This window comes from Anthonomus grandis, chromosome 6, assembly GCF_022605725.1.
Source record: "Anthonomus grandis grandis chromosome 6, icAntGran1.3, whole genome shotgun sequence".
Taxonomy (NCBI): Eukaryota; Metazoa; Arthropoda; class Insecta; order Coleoptera; family Curculionidae; genus Anthonomus; species Anthonomus grandis.
In genome coordinates, this window is record NC_065551.1 from 13,199,834 (window position 1) to 13,220,787 (window position 20,954).

A 20,954-nucleotide genomic window follows, 5' to 3' on the forward strand; every position below is an offset into this window, starting at 1 on the left:
TTTGTTTATTTAGATGTCAATGTCAAAGCTTCCACCCTTATGTTTATATAAAAGAAAATTTAAAAAAAGCTACTAAATTGTTAAAGACACAAACTCCATTTTTAAGAAACGACCATTAAAGCAAGATGTTAAAACCGAAAGTACTAACCCAAGTCTTGAGCCAAGCAAATACTGGTGGTGTAGAAAATACTCTGTAAGCACACATTTAAATGTTCATACAATTAATTTTATTGTTAATTTGCAGTCTAGTGAACCAGGAAGGGCTTCTGTTAGCTTACAGTGGTTATGGGGATAAAAACGCTAGAGTTACTGCAGCTATAGCTAGCAATATATGGAGTAAATATGAAAGAAATGGTAAGAATATCTGGGCAACATAATATCTACATATTTCTTAAGAAACTAATAAGAGTGATTAGGCAGTGTTTATTTAAACAAATACAGTTAATACAGAATTCTCTTTTCAGGAAAAAATTCTCTAAGAGAAGACCAGCCTGATATTATTTTAATGGAGTTCCAAGAAGGAAGGATTGCTATAACCCAAGTGGCAAACGTTTTACTATGCCTTTATGCTAAGAACTCTGTGGGTTTTGGCATGTTAAAGCAAAAAGCATATGCCCTGGCCTCGTACCTAGAAGGACCGCTCAAACAAGTTGCCACTTCTTAGCATATTTATTTCTAAGGAGAGAGTGAGAACTATTTATGTTTTATGTTAAGTAAGAAATTTATTAATTTGTATTCTACATATGTTTATAATATTTTTTGTATTGTTATTGAGTCTGTTTGATTTGAATAGAATATTATTACAATAGGAGTTCAAATAACAATAAATCAAATCTTATAATTTTAAGCCTCATAAAACTATATTTTTAAATCTGATATTACAAATAAATGTATTTTTAATAACCATAAAGAATAACAAGCAAACAAATGATAAATGGATCTATATAAACACCCCAAAGATTGATGTATTTTTAATAGGCAATAGGCTAATATTATATTACCTAATTACTTAATAGAGCAACAAACCCATATTATTATTCATAGAAAAAATACATCATATACCATTTAATGGAAAATCACTAGAGTTATCTTCATGTAAGTCTATAATTTGAATAAAACCATAATTCACCAAAAATACCATAATAGAAAATGCCAAGCCACATGCTAAAGGTAAAAATGCCGCATGTAAATGCTTCAAAGACAATTTCTCAATTTTTTTTCCTGCTAGATCCACATTTTTCTTTCCAGTAATACCTGTCAGGTTAAATAAGACATTCATCTATACTGTTATTGGGTCTGTTTGATTTTAATAGAATTTGTTTACAATAGGAGTTGAAGTAATAATAAATCAATTTTCCAAGTTTCAAGCATCATAAAACTAGATTTTAAAATGTGACATTTCTAAAATTAATATTTTAACCTTTGAATGAAACTGGGGAACTGTCACTTTGCAAAATGAAACATTAAGTCTTTCTGAAACATGGAAATGTTTAGGTCTGACATTTGATGAGCAATTAAAGTTTCAAAATCATATGTATGTTTTTTTCATCTTTATTTTTGATACTTAATTTATTGGTATAGAGTTCATTTTCAAAACATAATGAAACCTCTAATCAGTGCTTGAAACACAGGACAAGTGACAAAAAATAATTATAAGAAAATATATTGAATTCACAAAAAAAGAAGTTACCTTGTTAAATATTACTTAATTAATAAAGATTACAAATAGGGGAAGTCTTTATCTCCAAGAAAAATGCATGTAGGTCACTTAACACTGAGGTTCTGCATGTTTGTGAGAAAGGGTTACAATTGGACTTGTTAGAAGCATTTGAAATAAATAGGGCCATAAACTCCCCAGACTACACATGCATTTTATGAGCAAACTAAGTTTGACAGTTTACGCTTTTTTGATTCAATTAGTCTAGAAAATAACTTTTACCTTTATTGTTTTTAACTCTTTCATCTTATAACATTTGTATTAGTCAAAATTTAAAATCTTTTCTTTAACGCAACGCTAATATACAATAGTTCCTTATAGTACCTTCTTTTAATATGTACAAATCTGTATCGTCCTAAGTATACATTTTATATTTTAAATCGTAGATGTCCTTATTGTACTGTTTTTAATTTTAATTCTTTTATTTATTGTTGTTTTTTTCCCGATAACAGGTAATTTTTGTTTTATTTGGTGAACGTATATGTTTTTTGTAATGTTCTGATAAGTTCTAAATCTATATTATTATAGCGAATAAGCGCTTTTTTAAAATTGTCTTGAATTACCTGTATTTTATTTTAGTATGTGATGATGGCTGTTTACACAGCCGAAATGTATAATACATTTACCTTAGTGACCTACATGCATTTTTCTTGGAGATAAAGACTTCCCCTATTTGAGGAGCAGACTTGCAAAATGCGGTTTGTCCAAAATTGTAAATTTTCAGGAAACATCAAAAACTGGTGCTTCGAATCGGTCTTACTTACCGAGTTAGGACTTTTACCAAAAAATTAGGAAGATTTAGGATCAGTAAATATTAGAATGGCAGACTAGAAGAAGCAAAAGTAACTTTGGTATTTTAGAAAAACATATGGACACAATGCTATTTGCCTGTCTAAAGTGGACAAAATGCGTTTTGATTGTCATTTGGAAAAACTTTTTGGGTAAAATTACCACCAAAAAATTAAGAACCATTTTCTTTAAGCAGTATTTTTATTTTTTAACAAACTCAAATAAAATTAACGTCTTCCGTATCGTTACAATCACAGTCCTCATTTTCTTCAACATTGGTTTCAACCTCACACTGGCCTTCTAAAATTGGAACTAACCATTCCAATTCTGGATCCTGATTCCAGTTTTCTCTAGATAATGATGCCAATAATTTTTTTAAACTATCTACTTTTTTTTCCTTTATTTTATGACCCAAACCTAATTCCTGTAATTCTATTTGATCGAATCTTGCTCGTGGTTTTAGGAGTGATTAAAACTTTTTTGTCTCATCTGAATTGCAATATAGTAACTCAGTTTTCAGCAAAATATTATGGGTGGAACTTTTTTTCTTTAACAAAAGTCTTCGACAAGAATGAATGCCAGTCACTTTTTTCAGATGCAGCAAAAGTTTTTTTATCAAGTAAATGCCAGTCAGTTCCAAGTTTTTGTACACCACCCACTTTGGTATAGATATCCCAATATTGATCTGGAGTTCTTATAATACTATGAGACCTTAAGCTTTTTTCAATGCGTCCAAAGATACGATCGGCGGGAGATAAGAGTGACCTCTCATTGATAATATAATTTCTATGTTCCTAATCTACTCACATGAAAACGTTTGAAGCCAAAACATTAAAGCATGCACAACATGATTATTTTTATTTTGTCCTCCACGCCCATCTGCAAAAAAAATTGATTTTCGTCGCATTGTCTGGAAATGTAAGTTTTTTCAAAAAATCGATAAGAGCGGAAGATATCTCAGTCGCCCCTCTACCTGCTCGGTGCTCCATACTCCATTGTGATTTAAACTTCACGAAAAAATTATGAAACAAACACAAAATATTTGTACAAAAACTAAAACCACATCGACAGAAATTAGGTTGTGAAACAAACATGTTTACATCTGGACCAAACACGATTTGTTTGTCTTGTGGACAAAATACTTTTTGTTTGTCTAAAGGTGATGGACTAAATGCATTTTGCATGTCTAGGGGATTTTCGAAATATATTTTAAATGGTACAAAATTCGATTTGAACGTCCAAAATGATGTGAAATAATAGAAATTCGGTTAAATAATGTTGCGCCACCTTTAGTTCAAAATGTGAAAATTTGGACAAACTGCGTTTTGCAACTCTGCTCCTCATTTGTAATCTTTATATACACATTCTCCTACAAAGTACGGACTTCTATTCAACTTAATTAATAGATTTGAAGTCTTAATTTTTTAACAAAAATATTATACTTATTAATATCCTTTATAAATCTAAGTAAATTATTAATATTGTTATAGATTTTAATAGCATCTATAATCAGATTTCTTAAGCCTATATTAGTCCTAGTGCTTAGTTGGTAAATGTTATTTTGAGACCTTGTATTGGAATTATGCACATCACAGTAAAATCTAATGTTTATGTTAGTTCTTTGCTGACCATGTAGAATCTTATAAATCATTTTACATTGTTCTATTTCCAAAAGTTCTAACTTATGTAAATTTAATTCTAAATAAATTGTATTAATACTATTGGAATCAATCATAGTTGAACAATATTTTAACAATTTTGTTTTGTAACATTACTGAAATTATTTTGATGACACATACCCCAAAGATATCTATAGTGTGTCAGGAAAAAGACATTCTAAACTTTAATCTTACTTTCCTTGGTCAATCAGATTCTACTCTTAAGGAATCATGGAAACTATTTTTGCCAAGATTCTGGTCATGTGTTGTCCCCAGTTGAAGCTTTCATCTACAATCAATCCCAAATATCTTATAAAAGGTGCCTTTTCTAAAGATATATCATATAGCGGGTTAGAAAGGACGGGAAGACTTGAAAATAATGTAAACATTGTTTTTTAATTGTCTTATTAACAAAAAGTTTGGCATTTTCATTTGTGGAGAAAAGTCGTTCCGCCCTTCCTAACCCGCTATATTAATTTTTAACTTAAGGTCATTTATAAGTTTATTTTTCTGTTTAAATACAATATACATGGTCTTATCAATACTAATTTTTAATTTATTAGCAAAAAGTTATTTAAGATAATTATTTAGGTCATCGTTTATTTGATTATTAAGAGCTACTTTAATAATCAATAAACTCCATTCCACTGTAAAGTAAACAGTGCCATCTGCAAAGGTGAAATATCTTGCCTTCAAATTGGCGCATTTAAAATTAAGTACATAAATACAGTATAACAAAGGAACAAGCACTGACCCCTGTGGCACACCATAGCTTTTTGAGAGACGTTTACTGCCCAACTATGGAGAAAGGCAGTAACTACTAACCACAAAATTTGTGGGAAATCGGCTTTAAACGCCATCGCCATCAAAGACGTTCGCCAAGGGTTTTCTAAGAGAGATTACTCATAAAACCTAGCTTTGACATTGGGAAAAAGCCTTTGAATTTAGTTTCAATGCCCAAAAAATAAAAACTTTACAAATGAATTATTAAATACACACTGCTTTTTTCTGTTCATTAGGGCACTATTTTATTGATACTTAAAAACAGTAAGAGGCATATGCTGCTTTATTCTGTTGGTTTTAAATTAACTGCTTTTTTCTATTGCAGAATCTTATATTTATAGATAGAAATAAAACGCAGTAGGAAACTAACATTTTATTTAGATTTCTTTCTATTACAAGTTTTTATAACAATTTGAGTGTTCGTAGTAACTGGCAAGTTTAACCAAAAGTCCTTTCTGTTTTCTCTCCGTGAGTCCGAATAAATTTGGTATTATACCGTCTTTTTTTTCTCGAGAGACATAATAATAATAATAATAATAATAATATTAATAAGACGTTTATTAGTCACCAAGAAATGACAGCATTTAAGCACAAAGAATAAAACTAATAGGTAGGTGTATTAACTTTTTACAAAATTTCAAATATTACAAAATTCCACTAAATATTGAGTATTTCATCATTTACCAATAACAAAAAAAAAATCGAAGAATTTGTAACAAAATAAAAAAGCTAATAATGCAAGGTGACCAACAGACCGTAATATGCAGATTTACAGAGATATCCCTTACAAAAAAGCTCCCTGAATTTTGTTGAGGCCAAAAAAAAATAATAAAAAAAACAATAATTTAATATTTTAATAAAAAATATTCTACTGAAAAAAAAGAACATACCTAATGGGAGTATGGGAAGAGGATCAGGATATGAAAGAAAATATGAGGGGAAGGGAAGATGAGGAAAATTATATAACGATTTATGGCAACGTTCAAAGCCTTTCAGGAACAAAATCATGAACAATATTATACACAAAAACGTTAAAAAAAATATCACTCATACACATAATTAACCAAGGAGAAGCAGCTTAATGTTAACTTTAAAAGTTTTTTCTGTCAGTGTAAAATCATTTATTTTAAACCTATTTATATAGTGTGCAATCAAGTATGAAAATTACTTTTTAAATAATTCCTTATTGTGCGCCGGAATAGTAAGTAAATTCTTTCTTCTAATATTTAGGTTATGTACATCCGTTCGGAATCTAATCTTTCTAAGCAAATATGATGGAGACTTCCACTTTATAATAAAAAACATAATTTATAAAAAAAACAAGTAAGATGTAATACTCGTCGATTGAACATATTTAACCAGCCCGCATCCTTTAGCTTATGAGAAATGTGCTCCCCTCTCCTCACGCCAAATACAAGTCTTAGGCACGAATTCTGAAGTTTTTGTGAAGTTTTTGTTAACCCCTATAAACTGTTTATCTATGGTTTTTGTATCCGATAGGCATCTGAGCAGTCAAGACAAGGACCATAAATAGTGTCGCAGAAATTGAAAGGTGACAAAACCAATGCTTCACAAAGCATTTTTTTAATATTAGTAATTAAGTAATTCTTCTGCGCGTAAATAGTTTTTATAGCAGAGTATCCAATTTTAAGTTTAAGTGTAACATGCTCCCTAAATTTTAGTTTATGATCTATTAGGAGCCTCAGATTATTGGCTGAATTTTGAAATTGTATAACATCGTTATTCATTTCAAGTCTAAAGTTATTTAAAATTTCAATCCGGTGAGCATCACTACAAAAAAGAATAGCTTTAGATTTGGCTGGATTAATTTTTAAAAGTAGATTTTGAGTTTCATCAAAGATATTATTAAGATCTATATTAACATTAAGGTTAGCTTCAGGAGCATAACTGGGTTTAAATGAATAATAAATTTGAGTATCATCTGCATAGCAGTGATGTTTACATCTATTTAATTTTTTTGTTAATTGTGATGTGTATAATGTATATAGCAATGGACCCAAAATACTACCTTGTGGTACACCAGAAATAACATCAAGTGCCTCCGATATTTTTCCATTTAGCAGAACTCTTTGTTTGCGGTTTGAAAGAAAAGATGACATAAGTGTTAAGGCCGACTGAGAAAATCCTAGATAATGTAATAGAGATATGAGTATCTCATGATTCACCATGTCAAATGCTTTGGTAAAATCTAAGAATTAAAACAGTTGCCTCATCTTTATCCAAAGCCCGAAATATATCGTCTGTAACTTGAGACAACGCAGTGACACAGCTATAGCCCTTACGAAACCCAGACTGATATTCTGGGATGAGCTTATTGCTATTTAAATAATCAAGAATTTGGCGCTCCATAATTTTTTCCAAAATTTTCGAAAGAACAAGAAGTATAGAAATAGAACGAAGATTGTTGAATTCCGTGGGATTTTTAGTTTTAGGTAAGGGAATTATATTGGCCTCCTTCCACTTTAATAATCCGGAAAATAGCTTTTCTCTAGACAACAATTTATAATGTGGGTAAGAGGGTTAATAATCACAGGACAGCAAAGCGTAACAGTAGTAATATTTAAATTATCGGATTCAAATGCCTTGCTTTTTATAATTTGAAGAATTTTTTCTACTAAATCCTGGTCTACTAAATTAAACATAAAATCGTATATATTAGGAAAAATTCTGTGCCCTTAAAAAAATTTATAAAATCGGTATTAGGCTTATTGTTGTTATTGTTTATATTAGTAAAAAAACCATTAAGTTTTTCAACATCTTGTAATGATATAGGAAGCTGTACATTAGATTTTTTAAAAATATTGATTTTTTTCAACTCACTCCAAATTTCTCTATTACTACAAATGCCAAGTTTATAGGTTAAATATGCTTTTTTCTCTGCACGAATCGCAGACGTTGTAATATTTCTATACTGTTTATACGTATTCCAGTCCTCCCGATCCTTACTAGCTCTAAACTTATTTAGAGCCCTATTACGAAGCTTTTGCATAAACCTGATGTTGGGGGTTATCCAGGGGCTATATGGTTTTTTTTATTATTAACCCTCTTAATTGGCGCATGTATGTCTAGAATATTAAGTATCGACTGTGTGAAAAAATCAACCTTAGAGTCAATTTCAGGCATGATATACATACTATGCCATGGTATTAACTCCAGATCAGACTGAAAACGTAAATGTTCAATATTATGAAGGTTTCTATATGTACAACTAAAGCGTTGTGGCTCAGAAATATTAAAATTAATTTCACAAAAAACTAACAAGTGATCCGACACCTTAACGTCCCTAACACCACAAGCCTTTATGAGGTCAATATTAGAAAAAAATCAAATCAATCAGGGACATAGAAGTATCAGACACTCTTGTCGGCTGTCGATATGAATTGTTTTAAACCATAAACTTCAGTAATTTCAAACAATGAAGTATTTACATTTGAATTAAGAACATTCATGTTAAAGTCGCCAAGAAGTATTATGTGCTCATAGGCAGCATAATACTTCTAGGTGGTCGATAGATGCTTCCAACAAGATATTTAGTTTTATATTTAGCTCGATCCAAATTTGTTTAAGAAAAGCTGCAGATTCTCTATGCATAATACGAAAGTTAAAAGTGTTTTTGAGATACACAGCAACACCGCCACCTCTACTTAGCCTATCCTGACGAACGAGAATGTAACTATCCAAGTGAATAGTGTCATCGGAAACATGGGAGTGAAGCCAAGTCTCCGAGACACCGATCACGTCATATTTATACTTTTTTATATGATCCTGAAAAATATCAAAGCTGTTTGTAAGTGATCTAGTATTCAGATGCGCACATGAAAACATTTATGTAATATATAATAAAGGAAAAGTTATATAAAAGAGAGGGACAAATAAGGGAGTGTAGGAATTTTAAAAAAAAGGAGTTTGCAAGTATGCTCTTTAACTATAATTTCCCTTTAGTTTATAAGTTATCACAAGACAGGTAATAGTAACAGTTAAATTTAACAGTAAAAAAAATACGGCTCATGGTGGTGTTAAGTGAAGAACCCAAAAAAAATTTATAGTAAATTATACGATACATAAATCTTAATTAAATATTTAAGTACACAATACAATATACTTATCAGACAACGAAAAAAAAAAAACATATATTATTAATGTAGTAAATTGAAGAAAAAAAGACTACCCAATACAAAGAAAAAAACCCCGAAAAAGGAACCTGGAATGTCCTTCTTACATATGTCCCCTCGTAAAAAATTAAGTGTCTTGAATACACTATAATTAAGGTCTGACATGTCTATGTCTTAGAACATTGAAAGGCCTTTCAATGTTCTAAGGGTCTGACTTAATTTCCAAATTGAAAGAACCTCGAGAGACCTTAACTTGATTAATATTGGACAAAAGCATTTTTTTCTTCTCGATAGTGTTTCTTTTGTAGGATGAAGAGACATCTTGAAAATCATATAAATCTTCAATATGCATAACTTTTGTTGTAACCCTTTTTTTGTTCGACTTTCGTATTGCTTGAACAAAGTCATTAAAATCTTGCCTCTGTTTTTGACACTTTACTAAGAGTGTCTCGGCAGCTATCTTCAAAGAATTGACATTATAAACGAGAAACGTCATAAAGGCCCAGTTTTTATTTTGTGTTGAACAATTGTCCAGCCAAAATAAAATTCTCGGCGTCATGATTATGAAGCATGAACTGAAAAAGATCAGTTCCTCTTTTCCTTAACCAATGGCGTCGTGCCAAATAACTGCAACCGGTAAAATCTTTTTATTTTTTGTCCCAAGGGATACAAATGTTTCGTTGTACAAAACAAGTCTGTGTAAGCAAAACTTTTTTGAAGTTCTCCATTCTGGGCAGCATTATTATTTTTCCCAAATCTGCTAAAACGCAGATAGTTTTTGAATCATAGTCAATAGCTGCATTTTTCTGATATAAATGTTGCGCTGTTTTTGCACGGTTTATAATATGGTCTGACCATTTTTTACATGTGTCACATTCTGGATCAAGGTATTCACGCTTATGGGGATGTAGATCATTATTTTACAGTGCTCGCACTCTTCGTTTCCAAGTTTAGTGAACCTGATATTTTCACTAAATAGTATTTTCCGATAAGCTTCGTACCCGCATTTATACAGTGTGTCCAAGATAAGGATGTCTATGTCATGGGGATCTCGGCAGCTATAGGAGATACGAGGTTGATTAAATTAGAGAAAAGTTGCGCATTTTAGAGCCTAATATAGAGAACAATACGCCGTTTAGAAAGTTTTAAAATTTTGAGTAGTTCTGGAGATATTCGAGAAAACCCGAAATTTGCCGATTTCGTTTTTATTTTTTTCTGTCGTTATTTAAAGAGATATGGAAAAACAAAAGACACTTACTCATGGCCACTTTTTAAACTCTAAAAAATAACATTGCAAGATTTTTCGTACGACGTTTCGTCTCGAAGAAACCATCATTAACTTAATTTTTTTACCCGTTTTCCGATCTCATTTGTGTCAATAATAATTTGATTTCTTTTAGCATCTGTACAGCTTCTGGTAAAATAACATTAGACTTTTGCAGTGTTTTGTTTACTATATTAATTTTTGCCAAAATGTCAAATAACTAACGAACAAATAAATTTAAATGATTTTATTTTATTTATTAGGGACATTGCAATATTCTTTGTTTCATTATCTCTGCTTTCATCATTAAAAAGCGTAAACAGAGCATCATACACTTTTTCTAACTCAAATCTAAGAGATTTTATTGCCTCAATACGGCTTTCCCAGCAGGTATCCGATAAGGGCTTTAGTGTTAGCCTGGGCAGCTCTTTTAAGAGAGCATTCCATCTATAAGTTGAGGCCGAAAAAAAGGCCGAGACATATATTTCCTGAATAATGCTAAAAAAATTAGTTACTTCTAGAGAGCTTTTTGCTGCATCATTAACTACTAAATTTAAACTATGGGTGGCACAGGGTACAAAAAAGGCTCTAGGATTAATATTTAATTTTTTTTGTAGGCCATTGTGCTTGCCTTTCATGTTTGCTCCGTTGTCATAGCCCTGACCTCTCATATCGGCAATATCAATATCCAGTTCTTTTAAATAATTTAATAAAAAATCTGTTAACCCCTGACCAGTAGTGTTTGTAACTTTACAAAATCCTAAAAAATGTTCTCGAATTTCTATACTTTTAGAACAATCATCAATAAAAACGAATCTAACAATAATGGTAATTTGTTCTTGGTAACTAACGTCAGGTGTACACTGCCGTCCACAATTAAAAAGCGGTATCTGCGTCAAGAGTAAAACTGAGAAAACGAGCTTTAAAGTCTTTTGTGCAATTTTTTTAGAATATTAAAAAAAAAATTAAAACAGTGACTAAAAACTAAACCTAAATTTATTAGAAAAGCAAATTTGGCAATATTTATTCTTTTAAAGCTGAAATTTCATTTACCGCCTTTTGATTAGGTAATATTGTGTATTATGTAATATCCAGTATTATTGCCGTATCTGCACAATAGTGATTTATCAATAATAATACCTATTATATTATAAGCAGATTCTAAAAATTTAAGGAAACAAAACTTTTGTAATTAATTTATTTATTACATATTAAATAACAAACATCACACAAAACAAAAAAAATTCTACCAAACAAAAAAATAATTATATCAAACAAAACAAAAAAACTTCTAAAAAAATAAAAATTATTGCAGTAAGTGCAATAAGTCTACACATATTTTAAAGTTCGTCAGTGTCCGAATACTCTTCACTTACTCCTGGTGAATTAGACCAGAACAGTTTTCTGGCATTACATTTCCCAATTCCTTTAATATTATATCCCTTTTCTCCACAGGGAAGCCGTGAGGCCTAACAGTTGCTTTATTTTCATTGCCTTTGGCATAAGAAAATCTAAAGTTTTTATAAGGGGCTCATTAAATCTATTTCGATACCCCAGGACAAATTTTCCTCGCTCGGCAACAACCTGTACTATGTCTGACAAATAAGGCCTATTTTCACCAAGTTTCTTTAGTTTTTGTTGCGACGTGAAATTATCCCAATGAAAAAAATCCGTATGGTTCATTTCTTTTACTTCGACGTTGCCCCTACATGCAGATGCCACTGAACTAATAAAATCATTATAATAATAATATTTTCAGTGTCTCTATGAAACTTAAAAAATGAATAACACGTACTTATTAAATCTTCTTTAGATCGCTTACTTACGGCTTCATGCCATACAATAGCAAATGGTTTATTGGTTTTACTTATTTTTCGAAAGGGAACAAATGTTTCATTATCGGCTATTAGACGTTTCAAGAAAATCGCAGTCTTGAACGTATCCATTTTTGGTAGCATAACAATTTTTTGTAAATCTGCAGAGACACATGTTGTATTACTATCAAACATCTGCTCACTGTGTTCTCTGTATAATTTTCGTGATTCACTAGCGCGATTTATATGCTTTTTCCAAAGTTGACAAGATTCGCACGAGTCTTCCAAGTTATCTTTGTCATGCCCATGTAGCTTAAAATGTTCACATAAATCGCATTCTTCGTGCCCTAGTTTGATGAAAGAAATGTGTTTTGCTTTTATTTTTTTTCGGTATGTTTCATATGATATTCTAGTTCCAGGAAATTTTTCTTTAAAATCATTGTACATTAGTGTCACTGTTAAGTCGCTGCTTAAGTATCGAACCTTTGGAGCGTGCTCTCTACGATAATGTGATACTTCTGGATGAAAAGACTCAATATGTTCGTTAATAGCACTATCATCAATTTTTCATTGAGAAGCCTTGCCTGAATTTCCATGTGGCAAAGGTGTCATTCGACATTTTGGTGTTTTTGATAATACATTATGCAAGACCCGATCATTGCATACAGGCACCGCTTTCGCTTTTCCTATGCCATTTTTTAACAAATACATAAACGTATTTTGCTTGATAAATTTATCACTTGTTCTTCGTTTTACTCCTAATCTTGAACATGTGTTGAATATAAATGCTCATTTTGCTCATTTTTAGACAATTGCCAAAATTGACTATTTATTGATTTTCTTATTTCATTTGAAATAAGCGACGAACATTTTTTCTTGCAATTTTTGCAGCCAGGCTGCGTGACTGCATGATTTTCAGCACGTTTTTTTGCTGCTAACAATTTTCGAGTCTTGAGATCGGTATCAAATTTCCTTCTTTTACAAAAAGAAAGCCGTTTCTAAAAATAAATATTATTAATCAGTTTTAAAATGTACTTAAAAATTAAATGTTTAACTAGGTACCTTTTTGATTTGAATCTTTAAACTGAACCCTAGAAGATAGACGATTTAGAGGAATATCTTCTCTATTCGTATCATTGTCATGTTCGCATTCAAGATTTTTATTGACAAATTGAACAATATATAAATATTTAAATATGTAATAAAAGGGTAGAGCAAAGAAGAGAAATAATTTTACACACCTTCATCAATGTAGCAAACCTCTTGATTATTATTAGGCGATTGGGTCACAGAATTTGTCGATTCTGTTACTTCCTGGGAAGATGCTTTAATATTCTCTATTTCAAAACATTCTAAAAAAGAAACAAAAAAATGAGTATTTTAGAAATAATATAAAACATGGCAGATATACCTTCCTTCAATGCTGGTAATGTTTTTTTCAGAAGTGGGAATTTGAAACTCTAGCTCCATCTATATATATAAAAGAGTTTGTCCTGACTGACTGACTCATCATCGCAGAGCCCAAGCTACAATAGCTAGAAACGTGAAATTTTGCCAACGGGTTCCTTTTATAATGTAGGCACCGGATAAGAACGGATTTTTCGAAATTCCACCGATAAGGGGTAAAAAATGGGAAAATTGTTACCCGTGAACTCGAGAACTAAGGGGGCGTGGCTTCGGAGTTTTAACGGAGACTGCCCGCACCAACGAGTTGCAGGCATCAACTTAAGAAAAAAAAAATTAACTGCAACAATGCTTTTTTATAATGTAGGCCCCGGATACGAACGAACTTTTTGAAATTCCACCGATAAGGGGTATTAGCGATATGATAAAAATCGCATAGCGGCATAAAACTGATTATTAAATACGATTAAAAAGGTGCCTCTGTATTATTTATATTTTGGTAGACATAACAAAAAGGCGGGTCCATGCGATCGCTCTGCATCTAATGAATCATTTTTAAGATTATTTGTGCCTTGGTTTTATAATAATTATATTATATTAATCGCGCTCCTTGACCTCAAGAAAAACGGCGTGGCGATTGTGGGTTGCATGTACTATCAATGAGGCGAGGCTTCGGATTTTATTTTTGTGTATTGTGGGTTGCATTTACTATTATTGGAGGCCTTCTTCGACTTTTCTTTTATTTTCACGCGAGCAACGCCACGGGCATTCAGCTAGTACTAACATATAATTATTCTCAGCAATTACCCAATTGGTTACTGCATGGTGGCTAATTATATAAGGTCTATCCAGTTTTACAAAGTCTGGCTTTAAATTTATTGGTAATGAAGACTTGTTAGGTTCGAAATGTTCAATGATTGGTAATTGTATAGGTGACGTATGGTGTCGTACATTGCCTGAATTGCTATTTATATCTTCCATATTATCTAATAATTAAAAAAAAATACAAGAACATATTAGGTTTTTGAAGGTGGTAGACAATGGTACAGTGAAAACATCTTGTCGGACTTGCATTGTCTTATTTATTTATTGTAACACGACGTTTCGGTTGGTAAGTATCTCCAACCGTTATCAAGTGTAAACTGAAATAAGAAAAGTAAAAAATAAGACAATGCAAGTCCGACAAGATGTTTTCAACATATTAGGTGTAGTAATATAATATAAAGTTAAAATTTTTACCTTGATTACTAAAATTTTCTTTATTACTCAGTTGATTTGGTTTGGTGATATCCTCAGTGAAAGAATTCATTTGAATATGTTACCATCATAGAAAAACTCATTATCAGAATTAGGAAGATGATTTAACCAATTTGATACTTTATCGTTGCTAATTATACAAGATTCATCTTGTTTTGTGTTTGTCGGTAAGAAAGACATAGGCTGCATTTCATGTAATACATAACCTGAACTGGTTTTTCTATTTTCATCAGGAAATATATTCGTTTCGATATCATTATTTCTGCAACAAAAGATAACTTTATTTACACAGCATAATTAATAATTTAAAGTCATAACTTCGACAGCAAAAAATATCCATTTTTGTTTTGTAAAATAAGAAAACTTAACTGCGAATGTACGATGAAGTACTACAGGATTGGTCACTGGTATAATACACTTGGTTATTTTCACTTGTATTTAAAACTCTAGTATTAGTTTCGCCCTTTTATTGGCCATTATTAACTAATTTATTTACACAATTTTCTAAAAAGTCGAGTCGAGTTTCAAACCTGTCGAGTGTGTTACGCGAGCAAGTTTAGTTATGTTTTAAAACTGATTTTAAAGACAATATTGACCGGACAATTCTTAGTAAAACCGCGGAAAGTACAGTGTGCCTAATAAAAACGCGGCAACTGCGTACTTAAAAAAAGTCAGCACTTGCCGCCTAATTATTAAGCATGTTGCAGATACTGCGTTATCGTTAAGAAGCGTAGTAAATTTTGCAGATACGGCTAAACAATTTTAGTGATTAATTCAGATTTTATTTTAGATACGGCCTTATAACTTTGTAAGAAGATGAATTAAGTAACAAGAAAAATTTTGATATCAAAAACTCGATTTTCGAATTTTCTGTAGATACCGCCTTTTTATTGTGGACGGCAGTACAGTCAAGAATGATTGAGAAATATTTGCATAATTTTAAACATTCAACAATACACTTTTTTACTTTTTCTCCTATTAAAAAAATCAATTCATTTTGTATTTTATCTCCGAAATAATGCGGCATTTTGTTCCCATCTTTTTGGACTCTATCAATATGTTCGGCCATTACAGAATCAAATTTTGCAATCGTCTCAATTAATTTCAGAAAATTACCGTTACCCTTATCAAATAGTTTTTGACTATTACCCCTAAAAGCTAAATTTTGTCCAGCTAAAAACTGGATAACAGATATTATTCTCTCTAAAATCGAAGTCCATCTTTTTTTTTCATTTGAAATAAATTTTGATTGATAAGAGTCCACAGTTAAACCTTTTTCTATTGATTTTTTTAATTCAAGCCATTTTCTAACACTTTCGAAATGCCCCTTACTGGTTTCGTGTCTTTCTAAAGTCCGAGATAAATGTCGCCAGTCACTATAGCTATTCCCCTCATTAAAACTATTATCAGAAACTTTAAATAATTTACAAGGAAAACAGTACACTAAATCTTTAGATTTTGAGTAAATAAGCCAGGTTCTAGGAACTTTTTCATTGTTAGTTAATTTTTTTTCAAAGTAAGCAGCGCTAAAACATCTATTTAAATTATTAATGGGATAATTAATATTTTTAATTTGAACAGGTCCTATTCCTAAAATCAAAAATCTAATATTACCCGTTCATATTTCGGGCCAATGTGCTGGATCTTTAAATCGTTCTTCATTTACCTGAATAGCTTCAATGTTCTCAGTTTGCGTATTTGCTGGCGTATTCGTCGAGTGATCATCTTGTTTCAGTTCATCTCCTGATGGTTGTTGATCTCCATCATTTGGTTGTTCTACATCGGCATCGGCTTCAGTTGACGTCAAAGGTTAAACATCCGGCCTTTGGCTTGTTGAAGGTTGAGGTTGTGCCGGTTGTGGGTTCGTTGATGACGCAAAAAACTTTTTTAACGAACCTGCTAACCGCCTGTCATCTTCCTCCTTTTCTAGCTTCCCTTTTCGGTATTGGGAACCAGAAAGCCTCTTTCGACCATCAGCCATCTAAATCTAACAAATATTTTTTTTAGAATTGGCACAAAAATCAGACATTACTTTTTTCAATGAAAAATTGCTTAAGGCATGAAGTTCTAAATATTTGGAAGATATTATTAAAATATTTTAAACTTACCGTTAACAACACAAACACAATTTTTATATAAAATGTATTAAAAATAAACACTAATCGACAACTCGCTTTAAAACTCGCAAATTAAAATAAATTAAAAACAAAAGGGTGGGAATTTCTAAACATTACACCCCCGCTTATTTCTGCAGCTCCAAAATACATATTATTTATTATTGTTTTTTATACCTGGTCCTGGTACCTATTTATTTATCTATATAGATTATTATTATTATAGCAACGATTCGGGGAACAATGCTCGGTTTCAGTAAACATTGTATTCTGTTGGCGCCTTAATTATAAGTTTTAAATTTTATAAATTTTTGTTATTCATAATTTTTTTTCTCATTACTTGGCGCTTTTTTATTTTATTTTTCGGATATTTTGCCGCCCCAAATGAGCGCCGCCCGGGTGCGGCGCACCCCTTGCACCGGCACGGCTCGGCCCTGGTCTATTGTGATTTTATTGAGTCTCATCTGAGATATAGCATTGTGTTTTGGCGAGTGTGACAGTATTTATTTAGCTCTATTTATTTTTCAAAAAAGAGCTACACGCTACTTGTGTGTAGCTCCCTTTTGTACCCCCAGTCGACCTTTATTCTTAAAACACTCTCTCCCTCCTCGGATTACAACTACTTTCTCTTTACCTTTGCCTATATAAAAAAGTGAACAGATTAGGTCTTCTATTGTGCAGAAGGCTTTTCAACCATCTACCCCTTTATATAAGGCTAATAAATTGTGAAGAACATTTCAGGATAAACATAAAGAAACTCTTATTTGCAAAAGCATTTTATTCTTTAGACGAGTATTTAAATACAACATTTTGACAGTGAGGAGATTTGCATAACATGATGTGACTTCTATACTACTTTTTTTACTTTTTTAATTGTGTTGCGTGTGTTCTATGTTCTGTGTATGTAAGAATTAATATATTTGTAAAAGATTATATTGTCAACTATCTTTAAGGTTTTATATGATGCTTGGTTAACAACAATATGTTAGTAACAATAAAGCTATTTTTGATTACCATAAGGAATAACAAGTAAACAAATGACTAAACACCCAGATTGATGTATTTTTAATAAGCCAATATTATAGTACCTAATTACATAGCAGAACAAGAAATTCATATTATTATTAATAGCAATGCAAACAAATATATTAGAAACCATTTAAAATTTAAAAAAAGCCAGATGAAATTACTAGATTGATCCTTATGTGCGTCTATAATTTGAATGAAACCATAATTCACCAAAAAAAACTAAAGTAGAGAGTACCCAGCCACATGCTAAAGGTAAAAACGCCCCATGCAAGTGCCTTAAAGACAGTTTCTTTAATATTTTCTCCTGTCTAAGATCCACCTTTTTCTTCCCAAACTCCAGGTTAAGTCCATGATCATTGAGAAGCAAAAGAAATTCATTGAAGACTGGCTTAAAAGGGGAATTTCTCTGCAAGTAATGAGTGATCATTCCTACTCCTACAGGTTCTTTTACATGATGGTAGAATTTTGAGAATGGATCCCCCAATGGTGTTTTATTTGTTAGGAATGTTTGCTTCCATTGTTCGGTTACCAGATAAGCTTGGGTACCTAAAAAAATGTTCCAATATATCTGTAAAGTAATAAATAGATCCTAGCTTACCCTTTAAATTATATAACTGGGTGGCAATATCAACATATGATATTTTCCTTATTGGTAATATTTTATTATTTAACATTTCCTGCCAGTCGGCTTCACCATAAATTTCCAGACCGCTATTTACCAAGTCTTCTATGGTATTAATATCGTCGTAATATTTTGGTGAAGTCAGCGCCGTGATAATAGCCCCTTGAAAGCCACTTTGAAAGACAATAGTATGAATGGAAATGCAAAAAAGTAGCAACTTTAAACCATTATCTAGGTATCTCGGTCCTATTAGGGCCTCAATCTTAGTAAACGCCTTTCGCAAGCAAAAAAACACAAGACTTAGAAGCAATATGAAGATCCATACCGAAAATTTAAAAATAAACAGCATGCTCAGTAGCATTGGAATCTGTTTGGCCTTAGGAACCAATACTACAATTTCCCATTGAGCTATTGAATAAGAAGCATAATGTTTATATTCGGTAGAAATCCACATAGAGAGCAAGGTCAAATCAATCTCCTTATATTTTAATTTATTTTTAATCTCTGAGAAGACAGTTTCAAGACCGGCTTCTCTATGAATGATTTCATAAGTTGCATTTATGTACGAAAAAAAGAATCTGAAATTTGAACACACCATGCTATTAACGTTACAATTCTCTTTATCGAAATCAGTATAAGGTTCTAAATAGTTTTCGAATGAAATTCTAACTTTAAAGCCGTTTAAGTTGTAAATTTTATCGCTGGGAAACAATTTAGTAGTATTATGATGCCAAGTAGTTGAGTAATTAAGAATCTTACCATTCTCAAATGGATTATAAGCAATTATTTGCAAATTTTTGAAATAATCTTCATATACAATGACATACCTGAGCACTCTATGAGGATTCCACAGCTCTTTCATAGTAGCTTTCAAGTCAGTTAATAAAATAGTGCTCCCGCTGATGATCAAAAAATGATATTTTATATCGCTGGTCCACACCAAAGGGCATTCCAGTAATTCCGAAACAACTTTCGCTGCAGACTGTAAATTTTTCAAAAAAACTATTGCATGATCGTATTTGGTATTAATAAAAGAACTGTTGTCATTTTTCCAATTATTATTATATAGTATCATTTTTACCACCAACTGATTAAGGGGACGGCACCATGAATAATGACCCTCGTTTATCAATATTTGTGCATTGTATACGAGAATAGAGTTTCTATAATTTTCTAGACGAAATTTTGTTGTTTGCAAATATTCTTCAAGTTTTGACATGGGGCACTTAAAATTTTCATTATGAAAAAATTGCTGCATATTCGCCAAAGATACAGGTATTACAATAAATATCAGTATCATCTTGAATGAAATCTCACTACATAATGAATTTTTAGATTTATTGGTACATATTCATATAATAAAATAATATTATATAATAGACATGATAAATGATGGCATATAGATAAAAACGCCAATTGATGTCTTTTTAATAAGTGCTTGGTATACGCATGTACTCGTAATAGAAGGACAACATAATTTAATAATATATTCAATTTATATTGCATTAAAGATCCTGGGAAATTTGTAATCTTTGCATCTCCCTCACTTTATCTTGTATCTGTTGTTCTATGATAAGCCTGTATTTGTCTGCTTGCCCTAATTTTTCCATTTCTTTTATCCATTCTTCTCTTTCCCTTATTTCTTCAACAACTAAAAAATAATATTTATTAATGTATATAAAAGCTTATTTGAATCGAATGATCTTACGCTGATCAAAACGATTAGGCTCCAAAGCCACTTCTTCCTTCTCCACTTTCTTAAGAATCCGCGATTTCGACACTTTGACATCATCATTGTAAGCCATTTTATTCGCCAATTTATCTTTTTCTCGCTCTCTATCCATAAGTGGAACATTTGACTGTAAAAATATGTATTAAAGCACAGATACTAACTCTTATATTCTCCATACTAACCCTATAAGTTTCCCTTTCATAAGCTCCAGAATTCACAATATCCTCTTTGGAACGTCTTCTGGATGAACCAGGACGAATGGTAACTTTAGGTATTTTAGTATTTTTTTTGGGTCTTGCGCCTGGAACTGGTAAGGGCTCACCGTTCCTAAGAATGTAATTAATCTGCTTTCTTTGCATCATTGAAAGTTTTGATTCGTCCATTAATACTATAAAAGGATTCCGATTTTAAGGTTTTGAAACTTTTAGTAGCGGTAGCTTACCCTTTAAAAACTGGTGAGTTTCCGGGCTGTAACTCGCTTTGGCCGGGTGTAAAATTCCACCCTGTGGAATATTCTTGCTTGGCCACTCCATGATTAAAAGCTTTAAAAAAAACTAAAAAGTTTTCAGCAGGAAAAAGGGTTGAAGGGAGTGTCAGTGAATGACTCTTTTACCTATTCGCAGGAAACGACGAGAAGG

The 20,954-nt window shown here is 31.5% G+C and overlaps 2 protein-coding genes across 2 annotated transcripts; one reads left to right on the top strand and one right to left on the bottom strand.

Annotated features, from left to right (window-relative positions):
* Positions 1-847, top strand: LOC126737794 (ragulator complex protein LAMTOR2 homolog). The gene is made up of 3 exons (XM_050442847.1): positions 1-193; positions 245-354; positions 465-847. The coding sequence occupies exons 1-3, from the start codon at positions 126-128 to the stop codon at positions 662-664; spliced, it is 378 nt and encodes a 125-aa protein (XP_050298804.1). The 5' UTR covers positions 1-125; the 3' UTR covers positions 665-847.
* Positions 848-19,905: 19,058 nt separating this feature from the next.
* Positions 19,906-20,954, bottom strand: LOC126737619 (UPF0193 protein EVG1 homolog). The gene is made up of 4 exons (XM_050442596.1): positions 20,759-20,954; positions 20,499-20,704; positions 20,293-20,443; positions 19,906-20,235 (listed from the first exon to the last, which is right to left on the bottom strand). Exons 1-4 carry the CDS (start codon positions 20,847-20,849, stop codon positions 20,090-20,092), a joined length of 594 nt encoding a protein of 197 aa, XP_050298553.1. The 5' UTR covers positions 20,850-20,954; the 3' UTR covers positions 19,906-20,089.